Source organism: Trichinella spiralis (assembly GCF_000181795.1).
Source record: "Trichinella spiralis strain ISS 195 chromosome Unknown Scfld5399, whole genome shotgun sequence".
NCBI lineage: Eukaryota > Metazoa > Nematoda > Enoplea > Trichinellida > Trichinellidae > Trichinella > Trichinella spiralis.
Genome location: NW_003532338.1, coordinates 1 through 818, shown reverse-complemented (window position 1 = coordinate 818; position 818 = coordinate 1). Strand labels below are relative to the sequence as shown.

At 46.1% G+C, this 818-nt stretch overlaps 1 protein-coding gene across 1 annotated transcript; it reads left to right on the top strand.

The window, feature by feature from the left end:
- Window positions 1-99: 99 nt before the first annotated feature.
- Window positions 100-711, top strand: Tsp_16079 (conserved hypothetical protein; the record flags this gene model as incomplete). Its single annotated transcript, XM_003366797.1, is given in 3 exon segments — window positions 100-380; window positions 427-581; window positions 596-711. Coding segments are annotated over 3 exon segments (552 nt in total), but the record flags the coding sequence as incomplete, so codon positions are not given.
- Window positions 712-818: the final 107 nt, after the last annotated feature.

Below are 818 nucleotides of genomic sequence, written 5' to 3'. Positions count from 1 at the left end.
AAAATAAAAAGTCCCATCCAAACACCACATTTGGAATTCCGTTACGCACGGTAGTCAGATCAATTACATTCATAATTGACTTTTTTCCCGACGTACCAGACAAATCGTGAGCCGAAACCCACGAACGCAACGGAACCAACAGACCCATTACAATTGAACGCAGAACAATGCTTTTCATCTTGTCAACAACAACATTCATCCGAGAGATGCGGCAATGGCACGGCAATTGAGACAAAAGCAAAACTTTTCATCACAATTACCTCTTCCACAAGCCGCGTTTATTGTTCGTTGCTTTTAAAAACAACAAACAGCATTACTGTCGGCAGCAAAACATTTGCGAACGTTGCTCGTGACGCTGATCGACCAAAAGTGCACCGTGCGTAGATTCGAATCGAAAGATAATCTACACAAACAAGTTTGCAAAAGATTCATTCGCCAACGAACCCAGCGACGACTGATTTTGGTCAAAATTGCACCGTCAGCTCCATCCGTTTGCCTGTCAACGGTTTCACGTCCTGTTGAACTCTCTCTTCAGAGTTCTTTTCAACTTTCCCTCGCGGTACTTGTTCGCTATCGGTCTCGTACGAATATTTAGTCTTGGGTGAGATTTACCACCCGCTTTGGGCTGCAGTCTCAAGCAACCCGACTCGATTAGGAGCCGCGACACCATGCACAAAACATCGTTCGTTATGGGTCCTGCACCCGCTCTGAAGCCCCAATCAAGGGAGCCTACGAACTGATTTCAGCACATGCAACGACACCTTTAACACCACACTGTTGACGAACACAACTGCTCGCCGACTTCGGTGTATGGACTT